Source organism: Condylura cristata, unplaced genomic scaffold (assembly GCF_000260355.1).
Source record: "Condylura cristata isolate star-nosed mole 26May11 unplaced genomic scaffold, ConCri1.0 scaffold00021, whole genome shotgun sequence".
Classification (NCBI taxonomy): domain Eukaryota; kingdom Metazoa; phylum Chordata; class Mammalia; order Eulipotyphla; family Talpidae; genus Condylura; species Condylura cristata.
In genome coordinates this window covers 31,815,214-31,838,377 of record NW_004567122.1, presented here as the reverse complement: position 1 = coordinate 31,838,377, position 23,164 = coordinate 31,815,214, and the positions used below count along the sequence as shown (strand labels likewise).

General features: G+C 40.3%; 1 protein-coding gene across 2 annotated transcripts in view; it reads left to right on the top strand.

The window, feature by feature from the left end:
* Positions 1–18,741, top strand: part of FGF1 (fibroblast growth factor 1 (acidic)) — an 89,597-nt gene extending 70,856 nt beyond the window's left edge. For both annotated transcript variants that reach the window (XM_004686835.2, XM_012727903.1), the window contains 2 exons: positions 11,576–11,679; positions 15,639–18,741. In XM_004686835.2, the coding sequence (XP_004686892.1) occupies positions 11,576–11,679; positions 15,639–15,833 (299 nt within the window). In that variant the 3' untranslated portion in view covers positions 15,834–18,741. The remainder of the gene's footprint in view (positions 1–11,575; positions 11,680–15,638) is intronic.
* The last annotated feature ends 4,423 nt before the right edge of the window (positions 18,742–23,164 follow it).

The window sequence follows — 23,164 nt, the reverse complement described above, 5'->3', positions numbered from 1 at the left end:
AGGCAGAGATATGTCCTCTTAAGACTGCCTTCAAGAATAATATCTGAGTCAATCTATATAATATTTAGATAAATCTACATAAAGATAGAACAATCTGCCTTCCAGTTTTATGAGGCCAAAATATGACTCCCAAAGCAGCTTTCTGTCCCAAATCAAATGATCTTTCCTAGTAAAAATTTCAAAGTTTTCAAAACTTGTATCCTTCCTACCTCTGGGAGAATAAATTTCCAAGCACCTAACACAAGGCCTTTCTGTGATGGATACAAGCTATACAAGCTATTATATAGTAGGCCTGAGTAAAATGTCTCTAATGGTAGGAATTTCTGGCCTGCAGAGAAAGTATCTTTAGTTTGTCCTCTGACAGCTGCTCCAGCCATAGCTACAGGTGATTAGCAGTACAGGCTGTGTGCATCTGTCACACTCCTATACCCAAGGGCCAGGCAAAAGCAGAAAGGGAGAGGTGCAGACTGCAAAAGGGAACAATGGGTGTGGGCATGCTGACTCCTGGGCCTTTACTTTGGGAAGAGGTTAACGCTGGAGTCATCAGGAGAGGGTTATCCTGAGAGAAGACAGGCGGCCCCACTTCAGACACGGCGTGTTTGAAGAGTTCCTCATCTACTGGGCAGCTCTCCTTGAAGTGACATTTATTTGTGTAATTATTTAATGGTTTTCTCCCCTACCCAATTCCCTGAGAATGGGGAAATTGTCTCTTTAGGCTGAACACTGCAAAGTTTGTGCCTGGTACACTGCCTGGCACTTGGTCTGACACCTAATAAACATTAATTTGATGAGTGAATGAACTATATTGATGGTGGATAAATTCAAATTCAACAATACAGCCAATAAATATCTACTATGCACCTGAGGTGTGCCAGGCATTGTGCTAAACTCTCATTTCCACCTAGCCACAACCCCCTGAGGTTATTAATTATCATCACTCTGTGAACACTGAGTTAACAGGGCCTGAGACGAGCTAGTAACAGAAAAGCTTGGCACAAACCCATAGCTGCTTCTTCTAAGACTAAAGCTCTTCCCAAATCCCAGTAATGTCCATGGGAACAAAACCCCAAACAGATTAAATAAATACTGGATTCACACATCTCTTGTGTGGCGCTGGGAGTGTCACTGCTGTTTACCAGTTCCATGTCACCACAGAGAAGTTGCCTTTCCTCCACCTGTCTCAATAGGCCATTTTAAAATCAAGGGTGATAACAGTACCCACCTCAGAGGAGAGTAGGAATTTTAAATGCAGTGTTTGTAAAAGCGTTTAACATTCTGCCTGGCATATAAATGCTCAGAAAATGGTATTTAGCACGTAATCAGCAGTAGAAGCAGCACCCCGCTAAGCTTATGTGGCCTTCCTCCTCCAACCATCTGATCTCCAGGGTCTGCTAAGTGAAATGAATGCTACTGACTGAAGGTGACTCTTCATCTCACATCTCTGGAGCTGCCCAGGTTTGGCACACTCAGGCTGGTATAGAGTACAGTGTGCCTGGGCATGAGCCCAGCAAACCTTGCCTGTCCAACCTCTCTGCAGAGCATGTTGTCTTGGGCAAGGCAAGGAGATCCATGTTTGATTCCATTCTTTCTGCTGGAGCTTCCTATCCTGTATAAAGAGCCTGACTTATTCCTCAACTTATTAATAAATGAACCATAACTGAAGAACAAGAAGCTCACCAATGTTCCAAACCTGCAGTCCCTCCTACAACCCACACCCCCTGACTTCCCCAGGCTCGTAGCGACTGTGCAGAGAGCAGGATTACTGGCACCACTCGCCACACAAATGGAAATGTTCCTGAGCAATCAAATATTTATAAATCAAACCACATCCTACAGGCACTAGGGAGTGCATTGGTCAAAGAATCTCACTTTGCAGCCTTTTATACAGAGCAGGCTCCTCTTCAGTGAAATCCCTTATTCCCTTGATTTCGGGCAGTTCAGACTTCTATTCTCTGCTTTGATATGACTCGGCATCTAATGGTAAAGGCACTTTGCTTGCCACCAGCTTGGACTGAAGCCAACACAGCTTTTCAGATGGCCTGGTTGGGCAGAGCTGGATCTGCAACCAGAAGTCAGAGAGAGGGACAGGTCTTCAGGAATGCTCTTCCCCGCAGGGTGTTCTCACCACACTGAGTGTGGTGCCAAAGAACCCCTGTCCTGCCTCCCCTCACTGGTTATCTGATAACATAAAAGGGAGTTTTCTAAATAAACTATTTTTTTTAATATTACAGAATCCATGGACTATATATAAATTTTTCCAGGTACCTTCTTCAGGCCCTAAAGAAGAAAGAAACAGCTATAACATTATTTATGTGTGTATATGTATTGTGTATATAGATATGTTTATCCAAGACACTGGAGATTTTTCCCCACAAAGTGAATTTTTTTCTTCTCTATCCTTGAATGTTTTATGGAGCCCAGCTTGTGACTACGTTATAATTATAAATGCCACTGACATAAAACAACCTCACGGAGTTCTGAATGAGGCTGACCTCACTTTATGTAAACACGGCCGAAGACGGGAAGTCTCCAACCCAGAATAAACTGGGCACGTAATCCCCTTTGGCCTGTCTTTGAAGCTGAGGTAGAAAGCTTAAAGGCCATGGACAAGGCTCAGAAGCAGAATCTTCAGCAAATGTACCAGTGGTGATCTTATCTTTAAAACTTCCTGGGATAGAGTGGGCTGGGAAGATGCTAGGATGACTGAAACTCTGAAACACAACATGTGCCTCGAAGGTTGCTCCTTTTGGCACTAATAGGCTTCTAACTTCTTTCCCTTCTTTCTATCCTTGGAAAGTAGGAGTAACCTATCTCACAGTGAATATACTACCAAGAGCTAACAGAAGGCTTTAGGGAGCATTAGAAAAAACAGAGATACAGATCTATTGCAACACAGGAAAAAAAAAAAAAAAAGCAGACAGTCTAATTAGGGGTGGCATATATATACAAGGCCAGAGGTACAAGGGGTGAGAGGATTCACCAGAGACAGAGTTGGGGGCAGAACAGCAGATCTACTGAAATACACTGCTGAGGGGAGCAGTAGGCGAGATAGGAGAGGTCTGCTGTACCATGTTGGTCCCCTCCGGGCTGGGGATCAACTTGGGCTACTGTGGCTGTGGACAGCTTCATACTGTCTACTGCACCTTAACTCCTTGTACCACCAGGGAGGCCTCATGGCATGTCTCAATCTTTCAAAAAGATTTACTTTCTTCACCCTGGGAATGCTTTAGAGCGACAGAACACCCCACATGCCACTAACAGCAAGCCCCAAATTCCCAGTATGGGATAAAGAAGAGCTATTCCTTCTGCTTTGCTGTGGAAGGTGCTGGAAAGGGAAACTGAACAAAGACAGTATAGCTTTAGGAGCTCCTAACCCTGTCCTGCCTCAGCCATTTCCCTGCTTCCCTCTCTACCCCAGGAATATCACTTTTTATGGGCACCTATGTTCAGGGCCAGATGGCATCAGGGTCCTGCTTGGAAAACGTGAGCTGTGTCATAGAGCAGCTAAGGGGTGGTGGGGAAGGAAAAACAGGCACCTTGGCCTACTGTCAGCATTTGCCTATTGACTAAGAACTGGGGTTTAGACATCCACTACCACCCCTAAAAAGTACAAAGGAGAATTCCACAAAACCAGCAGAGATAACCAGTAATGCCAGCTGGCTGTTTATTTCTCCCCTCCTTTCCCCTTCTCAGGCTTAGTCATTGTTATCCTCCAAGAGTAGCTCTTCATAAGAATAGCTAGTGCACATTTTGTATTTCACTCCCTACAGAATCATAAGCTATGCACACTGTTTTCTACTTTTACAAAATCAAGGATTTACTATAAATATTCTTTTGTAATTTGCTTTTTCAGTGTACATTATTTTCTGCTCCCCACCCCCAAAGGAATATACATATGAATTACATAACTATCTAACAGGGGGAGATCATTTTCATTGTAGTTTTTGTGTTCTTTGTTTTTCTGGCTCCAAATAAGTGAGTTTTTTGCTCTTGTGCTGCTTTATTATTCAGAGGTACCTGGGTGTAAGTCCCTGAGGACAACGACCTTGCTGGCACTGAGCACAGGTGCCATACCCAGTGGAGTCGCTCAGTCTGTGTTGAGTGGCTTTCTGAGGACTGAGACCCCTGCTAACAGGGAACTGCTGCTGCCTGAGGCTGGGTGGCCAGCCTCCCTCTCCGCCTGAGGCCCCCTTTCTCAGGATCTCTGCTTCCCACTCCTCCTCAGCAGCAGCTGCAAGAGGATGTAGGTTTGGAAAACTGGAGAGAATCTCACACTAGGGAGTTGGACACCAGTTGGTTACGCGAGCAGCTCAGGCTGGGTGTGTTACTCTTCCTGCCAACCCTGCATGCAGAAGGATCTATGTTTAGGAAACTCAGCCAGAAAGAAATCCAGTGAAAATGAGCTATGAAACTTGGACATCCTGGAGAAATAATATTTACAGAGGAAACTCTTGAGACGAACTCTCACCAGTGTTACAACCCTGGGTTTGGGGCTCAGAGCCGAGGACAGAATCATGTGCCAAATGCTCTGGCTCATGTTTACCTCCACAAGGCTTTACAATGGCCGAGACAGGACTCCACGTATGTTCAAGTCACTTGCACTTACCACATGGAAACACAAATGGGAATGTGGGGGTATGGTACAGGGATGAATTATGGAATTAAAAGCCTTAAAATAATTCTTCCCGGGTAGTCATGATATATCAACATATTTCATCAATTAAAACAAAAGTGCCATTCTGATGGGAAATGCTGACAATACAGAGGCTATACACATGTGGGGTTAGGGAGATCTGGAAAATCCTCGTACCTTCCCGTCAATTCTGCTGTGTCCCTAAACCTGCCTAACTTCTGTTTTCAAAAAACTTTCTTAATTACCAAAAAAGATCTATCTTTTGGGATTTCTGGAGCATCTTCAATGCATTTGACAAAAAGTGTACTTTTTACAAATTGAAGGCCTGATGCAATCTTGCCCTGACAAGTCTCTTGGCACCACTTTTCCCAATACACTTCATTTCTCTGGCACATTTTTCCAATTCTCACAAGAGTTTAATATTTTTCATTATTATAGTACCATCAGTGATCTTTGATGTTGCTACTGTAACTGGGGTTGCCAACAACTGCTTCCATGTAAGACAGCAAACATAATCCATTAGTCGTGTATGTTCTGGCTACTCCATGGACTGGCCATCCCCTCACACCTCTCTCCCTCTCCTCAGTCTCCCTATTCCCTGAGACACAACAATACTGAAATTAGGCCATTAATAACCCAAAATGTCCTCTAAGTGTTTAAATGAAAAGAAAGAATTGCACGTCCCTCACTTCATATCACAACCTAGGAACGGTTAAATTTAGTGAGGAAGGCATGTCGAAAACTGAGACAGGCAAAACGCTGGGCCTCTTACGCCAAACACTTGGCCAAGTTGTGAAAGAAAGGGAAAAGTTCTTGAAGGAAATTAAAAGTGCCATGCCACTGAATACATGAAGGATAAGTGAAACAGCCTGTTGCTGATATGAGAGAGTTTCAGTGGTCTGGACAGAAGATCAAACCAGCCACAACATTCCCTAAGTCAAAGCCTAACTCAGACCAAGGCCCTGACTCGCTTCAATTCTACAAAGCATGAGAGGTAAGAAAGTTACAGAAGAAATGTCTGAAGCTAGCTGAGGTTGACTTAGAAGGTTTTAGAACTCATCTCCACAACAGCAAAGTACAAGGTGAAAAAGTGCTGACGTTGAAACTGCAATAAGTTATCCAGAAAATCTAGCTAAGATCAGAGAAGAAAGTAGCTACACTAAACAGCTCTTCAATGTAGATGAAATAGCTTTATATTGGAAGATGTCATCCAGGGTTTTCATAACTAGAAAGAAGTCAATGCCTGGCTTCAAAGGACTGTCTGGCTCTCTTCTTAGGGACTAATGTAGCTGATGACTTTAAATGAAAGTCAATTCTTATTTATTATTCTGAAACCTTAGAGGGCTTTTTTTTTTTAAAAAGATTTATTTATTTATGTATACAAGAACTGGGGTACAGGCCAGAGGTGTGGGAGCTGAGAGACTTCACCAGAGATAGAGTGAAGAGCAGAATAGACAGATGTATTGAAACACACTGCTGAGGGGAGTGGCAGGCAGGCAAGAGAAGACTGCCATGCTATATGGGTCACCTCCCCGGCCAGGGATGAAACTTGTGCTGCAGTGGCTGTGGATAGCTTTACAGTGCTTCACTTTAACCCACTGTGCCACCAGAGAGGGCCCCAAAACTTAGGATTTTTAACAATGCAACCAAACCTGTTTTTTCTATGCTTCATAAATGGAACAACAAGGCCTAAATAACAACATGTCTGTTTACAGCAAGGTTTACTAAATATTTTAAGCCCAACCATTTGAAAAATCCTTTCAAAATATTACTGCTAATTAACCATGCACCTGGTCACCCAAGGGCTCTGATGGAAACATACAAAAAGTTAATGTTGCCTTTATGCCAGTTAACAGCATCCATTCTACAGCTCATGAAGCAAGGAATAATTTCAACTTTTCAGTGTTACTTAAGAAATGTATCTTGTTAGGCTAGCACTGCCATAGATAGTGATTCCCCTGATGGATCTAGCCAAGTCAATTGAAAACCCCCTGGAAAGGATTTACCACTCTAGATGCATTAAGAACATTCAAAATTCATGGAAGAAGGTCAAAAGATCAACAATAACAGCAGTTTGAATGAAGTTTATTCCAACCCTCATGCATGACTTTAGTACAAGAAGTAACTTCCAACCCTCATGGATGCGTTAGTACAAGAAGTAACTACACATGTGGTGGAAATACTAAGAGAACTAGAAAGAGAAGAAGATCCTTAAGATGTGACTTCATTGCTGAAATCTCCTGATAAATCTTTAATACATGAGAAGTTGCAAAGAAAGTGGTTTCTTGAGATGGAACCTACTCCTGGTGAAGATGCTGTGAACACTGTTGAGATTACACCAAAAGGATTTACGATGCTATATAAACTTGGTTGATAACGCAAATGAGAGACATTCTACTGAGGATAAAATGCTATAAAACAGCATCACAAACTACAGAGAAGTCTTTTGTGAAAAGATGAGTCAAAAGATGTTGCAAAGTTCACCATCTTAAGATCAGTCACCTCACTTTCAGGCACCACCACCTTGCTCCATTAGGAGCCATCAACTTCAAGACAAGACCTTCCACCAGCATGAAGATAACAACTCAGTGAAGACTCAGATGTTGGTTATTATTTTTTAGCAATGAAGTTACCTTTTATTAAAGTTTGTGTTGTATTTTAATATAATGCTACCAGTACCTTTCATAAACTATAGTAGAATGTAAATATAACTCATACGCAATAGGAAACAAACAAAAATTATGATATGTCTATGTAAGGGTTTAAATGGTAAAAAATTTCAGGCAATTAACATCATTTCCACAAGTAAGATCCCAAATGACCATCTGCCATTTCATTCATGCCTGTGTTTAATTAAAAACAAGGGAGTCCAAGAAGGGAGTACAGTTAATTTGGACCAGTTTTTTCCATAGAGCCCAAGGACCCATATGAAAGAGAGGAAAAGCAGGATTTTTGCAATACTCAAACCTGGTTTTGGCCATTTTTGCCCCCAACTGTTAGTATAATATTAGGTAAAGCATGCTGTCATCATGCTTCAGGCTTCTCAGGTATGGGATAGAACAAGCACCACCTTCCTCCAGGAAATGTGTGAGGAGCTGTGAAGTCCCCTATGTGCCGTGAAAATGATAGTGCTGGTACTGGCACCTTCTGTATGTTACATGATTAATCTCACAACAACTCCAAGAAGCAGGTACAGCCACTGCAGCTTAGGAAACTGATCATTTGTTTGTGATTACACAGCTAACACTCAGTCAAGCCAGAATTTGATTTCATGAAGTTTTGTTCTAGAGTCCACCCCTAATTCTACATGATTTATACCAAGACAGAAGTTAGCATGATGCCTGGCACATAGGAGGTGATCAGTAAATGGTTATACCCTTCCTTTGGTCTCAAACATACAAGATTATGCTAAGAAACTGATTGAAAAATGTTTGTGCAAGTTCTCTGATAACCATAAAGTCCATTGAAAAAATACAGCATTAAAAAAAAATAGCTACATTGAGCTAATTTTGTGTATCAGACAATTCACCCATCTAAAGTATTCAACTCAGTGTGTAACCATCTCCAAAAGCAATTTCAGAATATTTCATCAGACCACCCATCCCCCAAAAAAACACCTATATCTATTTGGCATAGTTTCTTCTCCTCTCTCGCCTAAACCTGTCCTTAGTCCTTGGCTACCATTAATTTACTTCCTGTCTTTATGTGTTTCCTGTTCTAAACATTTAATATGTGGTTCTATATGACTGGTTTCTTTCAATAGCATGGCTACAAGGTCCATCCATGTTGAAGCAGATATCAGGACTTATATATTATTTACAACATTGACAGTGAAGGTATTCAATTGCTTCCTACACTGTTAGAACAGGAAAAACTTTTTAGACTGAATCCAAACCACTCCCTTTTCCTGACATAGAGCTTAAGTAGGTGAGCAGGGAGCCTGCTGATTGGTGACAGAGCACTGCCTTGATTTTTCTCAAACTGGTCCCATCTTCACCCCACAAAGAAACATAATGCAAAATACACAGCTCATTAATGATGGACTAGCAGGATTATATCTGCAAATATTAACCGAACATCATTCACTCATAACAGGCTATCATTGTTGATTTTTTGGGCTCCTCCCATGAATCATGAATGCTCTTAATGGTATCTAGAATATGAATCCCCTCCAGAAGATTTTCAGTGGACTCTGGCCAGATCCATCAGAGGAATCACTATCTATGGCAGTTACTGCCTTACAAAACTTGCTGGCTGTCTCTACAGAGTAGAGCACTGTGAGGAGCTAGGGACATAGGGTGCACAGGATAGACAAGATTGTGTCCCCCTTTCTCCCATGCACATATTCTCCTAGAAAGCCATAAATAAGTCATTCCCGAAATGATTAAAAATAGTAATTGTAGATTGTATAAAGGGACATGAAGAAAACAAAAAGGAGGTCAGAAAAGAAGAGGATGTAGGCCCTTCCTGGTGGCACAATGGGTTAGGATGCAGCACTGCAAGTTAGCCTCAGTGGCTTCAGTGCGAGTTCAATCCCCAGTCCCGGAGGTGACCCACATGGCGTGGCAGACCTCTCCTGTCTTGCCCGCTGCTCCCCTCAGCAGTGTACTTCATCGGTCTTCCTGTTCTGCTCCCTACTCTGTCTCTGGTGAATCCTCTCACCGCCCCTGCACCCTCTGGCTTGTACCCCAGAGGGTACCCCATATTTATTCTGTATGAATAAATAAATCTTTAAAAAAAAGAAGAGGAAGATGTAAAGTCTAACATGGCACTGGTGGTAGGGAGAGGGTAAAAGGACCTGCTGTAGAGAGTTCTGTGAGGTCCTCTTATGGCAAAGGTCTTTCTGAGGAGAGGGTGTTTAGGATGAGGCCTAGAGCAAGATGAAGACCAGTTTTGTGAATATGGAGAGGAAGAGGGCACCAGACTTAGGGGAGACATGCAAATGCAAAGATGCTGAGGTGGGGTGTTGAAGGGGTTTAAGGGGTGAACAGAATGACTAGTGAGTGACAGGACTTGAGGCTAGAAAGGAAAGGTCTCAAGGTCAAAACAGGGTCTACTGCTCATGTTCTACTCTTGGAGCTAATTGAGGTTAGGAGTACATGGGAGAGCAGATCAAGAGTTTCCAATTTCCTTCCCATAAATTAAACAAACTTCAGTTACCACAGGAAGCTAGAGGAGGCCCTGAATCTCAAAGGACTGTATCTTCAATAAGGGTGATACAACTATGCATAACTGTTGGGATAAAATAGAACACAGAAGGAAATGAAAAAATACAAGCATATTCTTCAGGGAAGAAGTTAACTCCTTTGAAACTGATGTGGGACAATCTCTAGTCAGTTGCTAAGCATAAACAAAACAATGCAGAACTGTGTATAGCCTATCTAGCCATTTATGTCAAAAAAAAGGCAAGTTTGCTCATAATACATGCATAAAATCTCTCTACAAGGATACAAACCTTTATACCTAGTAGAGGTCTACTTGTCTTCATCTTCCCTGGAGAACATATCCTGGGAAGAAAGGCAACTATTGTGTCTGACCTGTTTATGGCTATATCTCCATTGGTTGTGGCAGGAGGCTGGGAATGGTAGGACTTTTCTTGATCTCCTCGTATAATATTTCCATTTTAAAATGTTCATGTATTTCCTATTGTAAAAAATTAATAAATGAAAGCAAATGAGAAGAAATGAGGGGCTGAGAGCTGCTGGCCAAAGCCTGGGGCTCCTTCAAGCTCCCCTGCTCTGGGTCTCAGACAAAGCCTACACTTAGAGAGGCTGCCTGGAGAACCACCGGGCACTCACTGGGCCCTGCTCTAGGTTTCACTTCTCCTCATAACAATGTCTGTGACAGTCGGATGATCAGAGCAATAGTCCAGAATTCATTTCAGCTCCCACAGAATCAGCAAAGCACTTCCCTCCAGAGTCACTTGGAGGAGAATAAACAAATGTATAATATGAAGTGGGTATCAGACTCCAAGCCAGCAGCAGGAAGCTCAATCAGCATGACTGGGGAGAACAAGTTGACCCAGGAAACTGATGTTACTCCACCTGACCACCATACCTTCTTGAGTGGAAAATTCCTTGCTGTGAGGGGTACCCTGTGTTTTGTAGGGCTGTTTGTAGCACCATGGCCTCTACCCACGAGAAGCCAGACGCACCACCCTGTTACAATGGAGACAAAACACATAAACATGTCCAGACATGGCCAACTATGTCCTGAAGAAGAGAATTGCCCACCCCCCCGACCCTCCCCATGAGAACCACGACTCATATCCCTTCATTTCTAGGTTCTTCATCCTCCTAGTCAGAAGCTGGGGATTTCCCCTTTGGCTGCACCCCAGTTGAGTTGTCATAGAGCTTTGTAATTGACTCATGTGCCAACCAATCTAACTTCCAAGGAAACTCATCTGTCTGGGAAAACAACACTATCGATTTTTTTTTCCTTAAATAACCATCTGTTGCTAAAAATCTCCCATGCCTAGAAGGTTCAGGCCATTAAAGGCAATTTCTCCGACCCCCAAAGCAGGTTGGCAACTGAAGCAAACAGGCTCAGGCTGCCTACCCAAAGGCACCCCAAGGTGGCTGGTACAAAAGAGCCCAGAGAACTGAATGCTGGTTCCTCGTGTGGTTATTTTTGCCTAGGTGACAGAGGTAGGAGTGAGGCTCTGAAAAAGTGCATGCGGGGTCACTTATAACAAACATGTTGGGTGGGTGGGCAAACCTGCCATCATCTCTCCTTTCGAGAACATAACTCTTAGGAGACAGCTTTCCTTGGAGGGCAAAGAAAAAGAAACTGTATTCTATGTTTTGATTAATTTGAGGCTCATCCTTGAGGGCTCTGTGAAATGAATGAGCAGAATTTTCCGTGGCTAACTGTTCTGGCCGCTAGGCCCTATCGGCAAAAGTTTAGTGTTTATTTACTTTGCCCATGTTATTTTTATTTCAGTTCAGCTGCAGCTCAGTGCGGAAAGTGTGGGGGAGGTGTATATAAAGAGTACGGAGACTGGCCAGTACTTGGCCATGGACACCGACGGGCTTTTATACGGCTCAGTAAGTATGAGGCTGACATGCTTCCAGACACGGCCAAGGTTTGAGGTTTCCAAAAATCTTGTTACACTGAGTGATGCAAACTATAAAGCAACAATTAGTCTCTGTTTGTTATTTTTTCCAGTAGGATTCCCACTCTCTCCCCTACCTTATTTTGGGCACAAGCATAAAAGAGTTTCTTGTGGTATTTTCTCAAAATACTCAAACCTATTATCACATAGAGGAGACATTGATTGGAATTTGGTAACTCACCCTTTACTCCTTTCAGAATGCCTATTCCCACTTTCTTCTTTCACTCTACAAATGTTCCTTGAACATCTACCACATGCTCTAGATCCTCTATTTTCACGTAAGTTACAAAGCCCAGACTCCAGGAATTAATGTCACATGTAAAATGCTGAAGTCATGGACCCTTAATTCTGGAAAAGCCATATAGTTATAGAATAAAAAGTAATTTAGTCAGAAAACACTTATCAAATACCTCCTATATCTAGGTACTTAAGTATTGAAGGTATGCAAAAGTGACTAAGTTACATCCCTGCCTTCAAGAAGCACAGTCCAAGAATTTATTCAGTAACTAAAATCACCCATATCTCCCATTCCACTCCTTCCCTTTCTCAGTTAATGCTTTATGTATTTGACACAGTATATAACAATTTCTGTGAGAAAAGAACAGAAATAAAGGCAATCTGATTTGTCCCCATTAGTATCTCTGGTAAAAGATTTGACTGGAAAGAGAGATGAAGTCAGTGGCCCAGGTTTTGAAATTACTTCTGGATTTCAATGATCCTTTCTGTTCATCCTAATAACTGGTAATTAAGGTTTGGCTGTAATTCAGAGTTCAGGCCAATTCCCTTTCTTCCCTTTTATGAAGATGTCTACTAAAAAGCAGTAAGTAGGAAGATTTTACTGTGGAGTGCCTTTAGCCTCTGCCCTCTTGCTAAGATGGAGTGCCACAAGCAGTCCTCTTTTCAAACTATTGAGTCTCAGTCAACGTTCAGGCTGTGAACTCTGTTCAGTTTTTTGGGGTTTTTTGTTTTTTGTTCTGTGGTGCCCACTAGGGGTCAGGAGACAGACCCTCAGAGAGAAATAGGTGGCCTCTAAGTTAGGGGTCAACCAGAACAACTTGAAGGGATTTAGGTAGTGACAGCACTAAAAGAGATCTTATTTTTTTGTTAAAGATTATTCTCTCAACTGGTAATAAAATCAACTGACTAACTGGTCATTCAGTTCTCAGGCTCTTAACTGAAGTGTACGCCTCTACCATACTGACAAGTCACAGGCTTACTCAGTCTTTTCTAAAATGAGCATAGAAAAGGAGAGTAACTATGACATTCAGGCTGAAAAGTGTTCAGACAACTCAGGGAGCCCAGCCACCAGTGTGACCAGAACACCAGAGGAGCTCCATCAGTGGTAATACAGACAAATAATCAGCATCTAAGTCCTTACCCTCATTACTTCTTAGGTTATATAATATAGTTTTACAGCCTTTCCCTTTTAAATCAGTTTTGAAGTTTTATAACCTGCTTTTACTTGTATAAAAATGAGGAAGAACACCTCCCAAATCCAATTTCCTTTAGGTTCCAGATAACTCATTTCTCACCCTAATCCTGACCGTTATTGTAATTGATCTTAACTATTCAGAGTGATATGAATATACTTGGAAATTTTTATATTTCCCCATTGACAGAGTTCTGTCTCAGAGTCTTAACAAATCCCAAGAATTAACCCATTTTGATTCAAATTTGTGTATGTATAGAAAAGATGTATATATTCTTAAAAAGTTTGAAAGTACCATGACATGTATATATCTGGAGAATGGTAAATGGCTAATTTTATGTGAATGCCATCCTGGACCTTCCAACTTTTCTATAGTGGATCTATGTCACATATGTAGTTGGTGGGAAAGATGCTAAACATAAAAGTGAAAATAATAGGCATCAATCAAGTGTTAATCCTCATGCTCTTGGCAATGCTCAATTGCTGACAAACCCTGGTGTCAGGATGATGTCACCTCCCATCTGGCCTGCTGACTTGGCCTGCTGACTCAGTCCTTTTCTATGTGTCAACTGCTAGAGAGTAAGAGAGAAAGCAGCTGGGGCCCATAGCCATCTTTACCTTCATCACAGAACACAGCCTGGCACCCACTGAGCAGTGTCATAGGGACAGCTCTCCCTATAGGGATGTGGGCAACCCCCACAGGTCCTGAACTCCCTGCTTCTCCCAGCCCCGACAATATGCATCAGATACTAAATGTCTGGATTAGTCCCTTTGGGATCCAGATACCCAATTAAATATTGCATCTGTGTCCCATCCTGTTCTAAAATGATCAAAAGTATCTCACCCAGTTGTCACTGCACTAGACTACAAATGAATAAGCAGCAGGATACTTCCTATTACATGGCTCCTTACTGATCAAAGATAACTTTACTGAGTGCTTTATTTATATGATCTCAAGAATCGAATTAAATTCACCACCTGTTATTTGCAAGTCTGTGTGTCTGGGAGGTAAAACAAGAAAGACTCCATCTCTTCCCTTGAAAGATTTGTTGTTTTATGAGGCAAACATGCCCATAAAGAGAGAATAAGTAACAACATAACTGGAAACACCAAAAAGAATCACCAACCACCGTGGATAAAGAGATGATAGAAAACTCACATGACTTATAATTGATGCAAAGTCAATATAGAGCATAACTCTTTTTTAATACACCTAATATTTATATTCAAATATAAGTGTATTTTAAAATCTTGACAAATAGAAAGTTCAAATAAGAAGTTCCCCCACTACCCCCAGTTTCTAAAGAGATGAATTACAACTGAAAAGGTAGTGGCTGGTTAATATTTTTAAAATGCCTGAATTATTTAATATATGCTAGCTCTCCTTCCATCTTAATTCATTTGCAGCTGCATTAGATACACCTGTAGAGATGTACCACAGCCTGCCTAACCAATTGCCTCTCCATGGACATTTAGGTGACTTCCAGTTTGTTTCCATTTTATACCAATACTTCAAAACTACCCTTAAATTTAGTGTTATGCTTGTGCAGTATCTACTATGGTAAATTCCTAGAAAATAAATTGCTAGGTCAAGGTAATGCATATTCTAAATGTTGATATATTGACTAGATTGCCAAACTATGTCCAGAATGTTTTCACCAATTCATCTTACCAGCAAGGCATTCTCATCAATATTAAGACTTGTAAATCTTATCTCTCTTTGAAGATAATGTAGCCAACATATGTTAAATCATTTTTAGTTTGTACTTTCTTGCTAGAGAGAACTGCATGTTTTCCCAGGTTTATTGCCCATTTTTTTAAAAAACAGCAGATATGGCATACCATTTCGATAATATCCATAGCCTTATCTACATCTTTTTATGTATGCAAACAAAGATGTAGGGAAAGCCATTCATCACCTGTTAACAGTGCCTATGTCTGGGTGGGTAAGCTTTGGGGTGTTCTTTTTTCCAATTAAGTTGTGATTTTTTTAAGTGCAATTATATATAAGTAATATGATTTTCAAAGTCACAAAAAATAAAGCTTTTTCATTTTTTAAGTTCCAGAATATCTTTATCACTAGGATATAATGTATATGAGCAGGTATATTCAGAATGAGACTGGTAAAATCCTGATAGTGTTAGTGAAAATCACCAGGATGAAAAGTAGTATTTTGTTTTTGTTTGTTCTTCAATCCAAACTTGAAAAATTCCCCATTGCACCACAGTATGGTTTTACATATTTTGGACGTTATTCATGTCCCTGACCAGGTCTTTTCAGAGTCAAAAGGTCTTACCCTACCATTACACTCTCAGAGATATGTGCCATTATTTTCCTCAAGAAGAAACTGAGGCACAGAGAGCTTCAGTAACTTGCCCAAGGTCACACAGCTAGTAAACAGAGGAGCTCCACTCAAAACCACTCACTAATAGTTCCATTCTCTTTTGGTTTTATCTTTGTAGCAAACACCAAATGAGGAATGTCTGTTCCTGGAAAGACTGGAGGAAAACCATTACAACACTTACACTTCCAAGAAGCATGCCGAGAAGAATTGGTTCGTTGGTCTCAAGAAGAATGGAAGTTGCAAACGTGGTCCTCGAACTCACTATGGCCAGAAAGCAATCTTGTTTCTCCCCCTTCCAGTCTCCTCTGATTAAAGAAACCTGTTCTGGGTACCCGTCACTCCAGAGGTGGCTGAAGGGGTCCTCACCCAATTGATCCCAGATTGTTACCCTGACCATTGGCTGTGCTAACCCTTGGCCTACAAAGTCTGAATTTGTAAGCAATGCGCTTCTCAATGCTCAGTTCACCTTTTTGCAGAGCCCTTTACCCCAGCACAGTTTGGAAGAGAGGGAACAAATGGCTTCTAAGGGGAAAGTGGCTGGCCAGTCTGGGTCTCCTTTATATGTTGGGTTGCCTCTGGACACCTGCAGGCTGAGCCTCTCAATGCAAAGACAGGGCCAAATGAAGTGTGGTTAAGGGGGTCTGCCAAGTGGATCATGAGTAACTGCATACAATTCCCTCTACTGAGTAAACTCTACTTGTAATTTTCCCTAAATCGCTGATATAACTCCCTTTTGTCCTTTCCATAACCAGCAAATATCAGCAGACAAGCTCATAGCTAGACAAGAGTTAATCAGCATTCCATGAGTAGAAATACGGTCAAAGAAATCCCCCAAGAACAGAAGAGATTAATATAGCAAGGGGAGATTGGATATTGGTGGAAGCCTTATAAGGATGAGATCTCAACTCAGAATAAGAGAAGGATGGGAAGACTGACGATAGGAAAGCAGAAGAAATTCAAGGACTTGGGTTATTACTTGTAGTCAATACAAGGCCTTGACTTCCGAAGGTTGTTGGGCCACATGCTGCCCCTGGAGGATGTGAGGTGGAGAGCCTAAGAAGTGGATTCTTGATCAAGTCATTGATCTTGGATCTTGGTAAAGTCTTCTGGGTCTCAGGATGGCAAGAAGGGATGCTGTCCTTGGAGGACTTTTAGACATGAGAAGGAAAAAGAAAGGGACACCATGATTTTCACTCAATCACAGGAGAGCAGAGAGGGTCTGGGGCCTTAGGGCAGTGTTCATAGTCTTACGGGATTTTGTATGAATATAGATTCTGGGTCAGTGAAACTGGGTGGAGTTTTTTACATGTCTAACAAGTTTCCAGGTGTTGTAAATGTTGCCACCTCTCCCAATCATACTTTAAATTTCAAAGTCCTTAAGAACATTATGCAAAGAAAGGGGATTCAAATCCCTCCCCTCCACTCACCACACCTCCCAAACTCTCTAATTCTTTTTAGCTTCACCTTTAAAATGCACATCCCGAGAGTCTTCCTAAGCTTTTAGGCAGCATTGACAGCAGTTCTACTTGCATTAAAGAAGCATGGATTTAAGGGCTTTGGCCCAATGCCTATAAAATGCCCATTTAGAAGATACACAAAAAGCATACTGCAAAAATGCTAAACCCTCACAAACAGACCTCCCAAGAGACCATTTGTGTTCTGATTACTTGTATAAATATGCTTTCTGCTTAAAGTTGACCCAAGTGGCTAGCAAATTAGAAACACCATTCATCTCTGACATATGATACTGTTGCCATGTAACGACCTTTAATAACCCATTTAAATTTACTGTGAGACTTTATGTTCTAATCACATTAAAAAAGACATAGCTCAAAGGCAGTTAAACTGATTAACATTCAGTCATTGAGAATGATAATAAGATAATATAAGCTAATCAACTATTTACTATTTACACTACATTTATAAAATGAGGTTTTTCTTTGTTTTCTACTATGCTGCTACAAATTTTCCTTTGAAAATGGGGACTCTTAAGCAATGATAATTGTGGATAAAACTGATGAGAAAACTAGCTCATGTTTTATAAGGAACTGAAATGATTGTTAATTAAAAATAATTCCCAAGTAATTAAACTGTCATATTTAGAAAATGACATTTTGTGAAAGTTCATAACAGCCCTGCAATTTAGTAACTGAACTAAGTCAAAGTTATGGTTAGTAATACCATTCTACATTCATACAACAAAAACGATTTCATGACTTTGGCTTGTTTTTGTAACTTGGGTAAGATGAGTGCATTTTATTTTAGTAAATCTTTGCAGGCAAGTTGGGAGCAGCACAGTGAGGCTTAACTTCACTTTACTAGGAAAATTTGGCCAGACAAAGGTACCCAGAGAGGAAATCCAAGATACTGATAATAGCCCACAATTTTCAGTGTCTGAATCAAATTCAAGTATAACACTGGCCAAGAAAAATTAAATGCTGTTGCTAGTTGATGAGAAGGAAGTCTGTGGTTTCTAAGACCCAAAGTATTATGGAAGAATATTACTGTGACCTCAACAACCTCATCCCAGTCATCATTGGTGTATTCATTCAATTAATATGTAAGAAGCTACTATGTTCCAGGCACTGTATTGAGTACTGGAGGCCCTGGGAACCTGTCTGTCTGGTTTGCTGCTGTATTCTCTCCCAGGGCATTATGTATATGATGAAAGATGCTGTGGATTTTTTTTTTTTTATGGTCAGTCAAGTAAAAACACACTTTGTTTAGTTCTGAATAAATAGCAAGTCCCAGACCCCAGTTCTGGAAAAATTACCAACCTTGAACACAAGATTAACTCCTACTCAAAATGTCTGAGGACATAGCAAGGCAAATTTAGTATTTCCAAGTGTAGAACTGGACCTGTCTCAGGAGAACAACTTTAAATTCAGAAAGAAAGCCAGTCAGCTCTCATAAGAAGGGAGGGGTTAACTGTTCCCCACTTCAGTTTCAACATGCTCTAGTCCCTCAAATATGGAACATTCCTGCTGTACTTAATCTTCTTGAGTAAATCCTGTAGCCAACTACCTGTCATACTCCTATTGTATAGATTCATTTTCAGGATAACTGTTTTGAGCTGCTTGATATTCTGCATAAAGCATCAAGAACACACATGGTTTTGAATGTTTGTAATGTGGTGGAGTTAGTAGTGACATTTCCTTGGAAGGCAAGATAATTAAAGCCACCAATGGCCAAGAGTGTGCATTAATAAAAAACTGACTGAGCATTGTGTCTTTCTGAAGTTCAAGACCCTTGTTTTGGGTAGGTGAAGGAACCCAACTCCTCAGCCTTGTAGAACACACTACTAAACCAGTCCAGGTCACAAGCTGCAAAGCAGACATTTGATGAAGAAGATGCCTGTCATTTTGCATCACTGTCTCTCTCTTTTTTTTTTTTTTTTGGCACCTTATAAGTATCAATAAATATTCTACTACAAGTGATAATGTCTTTTATTTTCTCATCATCATGGTGTCTCATCTTCTGAAGGAACAACTTCCCCTAAAATAGCTGAGGTATGACTGCTTTACTTCCTACTTAATTTGCCACCAGATAATCTGGCATTTTAAAGGGTAAGCTTCACCTTTTATGCTACCATTGGGACAAAGATATTCTGAAAAACACATGAAAATAATTTAAGGTCTTATATATAATATTAACTCAATGGCAATTAATATATCTCCTATATCACAGAAGTCCTAATGTGGGACTACAGATCCACCTATCAGATTTTTATAAATTATTATCAATTACATAATGTCTCTTTAAACAAAATTCTGTACCTTATTTATGCCTTATTTATTCTTAGGAGAAATACACTGCTATCTAGACATCAAGCAATCAGAACACAAACATGCACATGCTCAAATATGTATACATCACCTCAAAAATAGTCAGGAGTGATTATGTTTATTCACTTCTCATTATATACCATATTCAGTCCCTTCTGCTCCTTTTAAAGATGCCTAAAGCCAGTTTTTCTTCTCCTTTTTGGAACCTGATCCACAGTAAGAGCTATATTGCAACCCAGCATACCTCTGTATATATTCACAATAAAACCAAAAAAAGTCATTTTACATCACATTATATATCATATATATACACAGCTACACACACACACACACACACACGAGGTGCACAGATTTTTCTGTCTAGACATTACAAAAAATGTAATGTCAAAGATTACATTGGATTATGACATTAATGGGTCACAACTACAGTTTGAAAAATAGGGCTAAAGCAACTGCTCTCCTTCTTGAGACAAGACCCAATCAGGACCGTGTATTATATCTATAGTGTTTTCAAAGACATGTTTTGCTCATGAACAAACAAGACAGAAACATTCTGTTACCCAGGGGCCATCTGTTCTAAGGGCTTGGTGAATTCTTGGTTTGTTACTATTCACAAAAAAAATAAATGTAACAAGGCTGATCCCACAGGTATGCATTGCTGCCTCCAATGCTGGTCTTAATAGATTGCTGCTCTCAGAGCCTGGAGACTTTGGTCCCCTTTTCCTACTAAGTGCTATCACTCCCTTCTCTTGTCCCAGTAAATTCCTCTTTCATAACCATTTCTAAACAAGACATGAAAAGTAGACAGAGGCAAGAAAACCCAGGGCCTCTGAATATTCACCCAACACCCATCCCTTTCTGGAAATTACTTTCCTATTTACTTAAAAAAAAGTTTGCCCAAAACAATCAACCAGTTTAGTAAGATAGCAGGATATAAAATCACCACATAAAAGTCAGAGGCCTTCCTATATACAAGCAACCAATAAAAATAAGTGAAATAAAAAAAAATCCCCTTTTCAATTAAAACAAAAAGTATCAGATACCTGGGAATCAACCTAACAAAAGAGGTAAAAAACCTATACAAAGAAAACTACAAAACACTGTTAAAAGAAATACAAGAAGACACCAAGAAATACAGGAAAGACATCCCCTGCTCATGGATTGGGAGAATTAACATCATCAAAATGGCCATGTTACCAAAAGCAATATACAAATTTAACGCAATCCCAATAAAAGTATCAATGGCATTAGTCAAAGAAATAGAACAACTATTGATGAGATTCATATGGAACCACAAAAGACCTCGAATAGCCAAAACTCTCATGACTAAAAATCCCAAACTTCAAGCTATACTACAAAGCCATAACAATCAAAACTCTGTGGTACTGGAACAAGAACATATAGATCAGTGGATTTGAATAGAAAACCCAGATAAAAATCCACAGGTTTATGAGTAGCAAATATTTGACAAAGGAGCAAAGCAGATACAATGGAATAAAGAAAGTCTGTTCAACAAATGGTGCTGGGAAAACTGGGAAGCTACATGCAAAACAAAACAACAAAAAAAATGAACCTAGATTACTACCTCTACCTCGCACCAAGCACAAAAACCAACTCAAAGTGAATTAAAGACCTAGACATAAGAATGGAAATTATAAAATACCTGGAAGCAAAGATGGGCGAAACACTACATGACATACACCTCAGTAACATCTTTGAAGATACAGCACCCAATACAATGATAGTGAAGGAAAAGATGAACTACATCAAGTTAAAGAGCTTCTGTACAGCAAAAGAGACATTACAAAAAACAAACAGACATCCCACTGACTGGGAAAAAAATGTCTCACACAAAGCTAACAATAAAGGATGGATCACAAAGATATACAAAGAACTGATAAAACTCAACAAAAATAAACAACCCCATCAAAAAATGGGCAGAAGAGCTAAAAAGACACTTCTCCAAAGAGGAAATGCAGATGGCCAATAAGCATATGAAAAATGTTCAACATCATTTGTAATAAGGGCGATGGAAATTATAACCATAATGAGATACCACCTCACCCCAGTGAGAATGGCACATCTTCAAACATGCAGCAACAAATGTTGGCGAGGATGTGGAGAAAAAGGAACTCTCCTGCACTGCTGGTAAGAATGCAAACTAGTATAACCATTATGGAAAACTGTTTGGAGGTTTCTCAAACTGCTAAAAATGGAGCTTCCCTATGACTCAGCAATCCCACACCTAGGTATCTACCCAAAAGACACACACAAAAAAAACTGATTAAAAAAGACACCTGCATCCCCATGTTTATTGCTGCTTTTTTTACAATAGGAAAAGACATGGAATCAACCCAAATGCCCATAAGTAGATGGCTGGATTAAAAAGATTGGTACATATACATATGGAATATTACTCCAGCAATCAAAAAAGATAAACTCATGCCTTTTGCAGCAATATGGATGGAGCTGGACAGGATCATGCTTAATAAGCCAGAAAGAAAAGGGAAAATATTGGATGGTTTCATTCATAGCAGGAGTATAAAGGCCCAGGGGAAAAAATAATAAGAATAATAAACAACTATACACCAGCGACATTTTATGGGGGTGGAGTGGGGAATAAGATCAAAAATGGGGGGGGAGGGGAGTGCACTGGACTATGGAGATGGCACACAGGTGATTTGGTGGTGGGAAGTCCATGGGGATTACAACTGAGATGGAAAAAGGCATAAAACGATGTAAAAATAAACTATTATTTTTTCTTAAATGGGTTTATCAGCCCTCCCTGGTGGCTCAGCGGGTTAAAGCGCAGCACTAAGAATTGAAAGATACTTCTACATGAGTTCTATCCCCGCCTGTCCCAGAGGTGATCCATATGGCGCAGCAGATCTCTCCTGACCTGCCCGCTGTTCCCCTCAGCAGTGTACTTCGTGGATCTGCCTGTTCTGCTCCCCTTTCTGTCTCTGGTGAATCCTCTTGCCACCCCTGCACCTCTGGCCTGGACCCCAGTTCTCTATGCACAAATACATAGATCTTTTTTTAAAAATCCTCACTTTTCATATTTATTTGAGTAATGGCATTATCTCTGTCTGCCAAGGGAAGAACTGAGAAGAGAAATCCCAAATGCTAACCCTACTTGTTTATTGCCTAGTATAATAGTGACACATCAAAGAAAGAAACACCTCAGACTGTACTTTTATGAATTAACAAAAACTATTTTCAAGAGCAGTAGTGCATTGGAAGAATACTTCCGTCCAACCAAGGAATGGGACTTGTGCATTCTCCATTTCTCAAAGAGACTAAGGTTGGTTTGTTTGACAAATGTGAAAACTGAAATGATGTGGCACACCCCTTTCTTATTTCACTTCCTAAACCTTTCCTCCACCCCTAGAAAGAAACTCCCTTTGCTACTTACACATAAAATTGACTCTAAAACCCAGCTTGAGACTGGAGACCTAACACTAGGCTCTCTGGACCCCATCCCTGTGACTCCCCTGCATTCTCTTATTAGGTTACAAGAGAAGTGTACTCAAGTGAGTATATGACTGTAGCATTGGATCTATTTTGCTGTTGATATACTGACTGACACACTACTCCATGAGCTTTTTATCCTAGATATAAAGTTAAAAAGAACCAAATCACATACAGCCTGAAGTGAAAAGGTAGGTTTGCTTTATAATATATATAGTATTATATATATTGTATTTTATATATAATATATATTGTCTATATATTGCAGGACTTGATTCTGGGTCTTCTGATGAGTCTCAGAATGTTGGTTCTATGGGGAGAAGGTATTTCCCAAATTGCTTCTTTCCCTCTTCACTTCCCATAGTCATAAAGACTAAATTTACATATT